The sequence below is a fragment of the Tetrahymena thermophila genome, assembly GCF_000189635.1.
Source record: "Tetrahymena thermophila SB210 genomic scaffold scf_8254690, whole genome shotgun sequence".
NCBI classification, from domain to species: Eukaryota; Ciliophora; class Oligohymenophorea; order Hymenostomatida; family Tetrahymenidae; genus Tetrahymena; species Tetrahymena thermophila.
Genome location: NW_002476456.1, coordinates 4,029 through 6,215, shown reverse-complemented (window position 1 = coordinate 6,215; position 2,187 = coordinate 4,029). Strand labels below are relative to the sequence as shown.

The 2,187-nt window shown below is 21.7% G+C and overlaps 1 protein-coding gene across 1 annotated transcript in view; it reads left to right on the top strand. All coding sequences in view use genetic code 6, as the record gives it.

Moving 5' to 3' along the window:
* Positions 1-2,018: 2,018 nt before the first annotated feature.
* Positions 2,019-2,187, top strand: part of TTHERM_01313370 (hypothetical protein) — a gene marked incomplete at both ends in the record, with an annotated part of 2,928 nt that continues 2,759 nt past the window's right edge. The window contains one exon of the mRNA XM_001013045.3: positions 2,019-2,171. Within this exon, the coding sequence (XP_001013045.3) occupies positions 2,019-2,171 (153 nt within the window). The remainder of the gene's footprint in view (positions 2,172-2,187) is intronic.

Genomic DNA, 2,187 nt, shown 5'->3' with positions numbered 1-2,187 from the left:
ACTCTAAAACCACCAACTTAGTGTGTGATCCTTTTAGAAAATTGATATATTTAGTGAATAACAAAAGTCTAACTCTAGTATTTTCCTATAATTTAACTTTAATAACCAGTATTTAAAATGCTTGCTTGAAATAAGCAAAAATATCATTTGATTCTAATTATGTGTATTCTATCTGCCCAAATGATATTATCATATACAATGGTCTAAGTTTTAAATAATAATTTCCAATAATTAATTCAGGTATAAAAGAAGTATAAAACTTTATAAATACTATGTAAAATAATTACTTCATAATAATGAGTAAAAATAGTATTTAGTTGATCTAGTTAGATTTTTAATTAAACTATCAGCTCATATATTAACTTAATTAAAATAATTAATAGCTTTAGAATATGTAGTTTACAACAGATGACAACCAATAAGCATATTTGAAACTATTATTTAGTTCTTATGATAGCATATAGTTTGTTAATATAGCCTTATAATAAAATAGCGCCTGCTTCATCAATATTCAGTAACAAAACAGAACCTTAGAAAAAATTTATACAGATATTTCACTTATTTAAAGTTTAACATCTTTATAAAGTTCGAGTTAGAAGCTTAAACAAATAGAGATACAGTATTCAGAGGGATAATGTTTGCAAAATATTGAACTTAAAGAAATTAATAGCAATAATCTTGACTAGAATTTTTAGATTACATTAATAAGTAAATCTGATTCACAATTAACAAATATTTGTTGGTCAGATATAGGTATTTACTCTGAATTTATTTAAAACTTTTATTTGAAGAATATGAACTTAATAATTTAAACTAATTTAAGCTTAAATGAAAATTAATAAATGAAATACTTTTAAATGTTTAATGTTACATTAAATATTTAAAAATTTATTAAATTACAAAATTATGATAAAGTTCTTTTGTAAAATTTAGCAATCAACGATTAAAATTTAGGATAAAATTAAGTTATAATTCAAAATTGTCAATTAGTATTAATTGAATAAGTGGAAATAACAAACATATAAACATTGAATTCTCTTTTTATGTTAATTAATAACACCAATGTAATTATAAATCAAATTAAGATTTCTAAATGCAATTCATGTAATATTTTTGAAATAGATAATAATTAAAATGTCAGTATATCTAATTTCTCTCTATCTCTATCAAGTTAGATACAAGCTCTCTAAATATTACTTTCTAAAAATATAAGTATCTCAAATTTTACAGTCTCATAGGTACAGTTTTCATAAATTTTAAACGTATTAGGATCAAAAATAGTTTAAATCTAGGCTCTGAGTGTAGATAATTCAAATTCTATTCAACTAATATAGATATAGCCTTATATTTATGACGATACACCATATTTATCTAGAAATTCCTCTTTATAAAATATCACTTTGACTAATTCTACAAATATTACCTTAGAAATTGAAGTAAATATAATTTAAATTTCAGGCATATATATATATTAGCTAGACATAATAACAAACTGTTTCACTATTATTGCTGGACAGTTAAATATTAAGAAGATTTAAATATTTAATTCAAGAGTTATTAATAATCAAGTTTAGCAAACAAATTTATAAGCAATTTTACTTATTTCAAAATATAATAATTGCATTATCTAAGATCTAAATACTAATAATAGCAATGTAACACTTTTATCGATGAATTAGTTAGGATTTAGTGGATATACTTTAATATCATCTTTTTAGATTACAAACTTTACAATATAAAATTCTTTGATTGAATTAGAAAGTCTGGATAATTTAAAAATATAAGCACTAAAAGCTTAAAATATAAATGTTTTTGATAGCATCAGCTCATCTATTTTATTAATAAAAAATTCTAAGAATGTTATTATAACTGATAGTAAATTTCAAAACAATATAAATGCAAATGGGTTTGGTGGATCAATTTATTCAGTAGAAAACTAAAATATTTAGATTTTAAATTCTCTGTTCTAATTAAATTAGTGCTTAAAAGAAAATGGAGGTTCCATAAGCATTATAAATATGATACAAATTGGAAATGCTGTAATATAAGATAGTACTTTTTTAGAAAATTAAGCCTACTTATCAACTGGTGGAGCTATAAGCTTATAAAATGCAAATTTATCTTTAAAAAACACTACTATCCTTAACAATAAAGCTATAATTGGTGGAGGAGTATACTATAAATAGG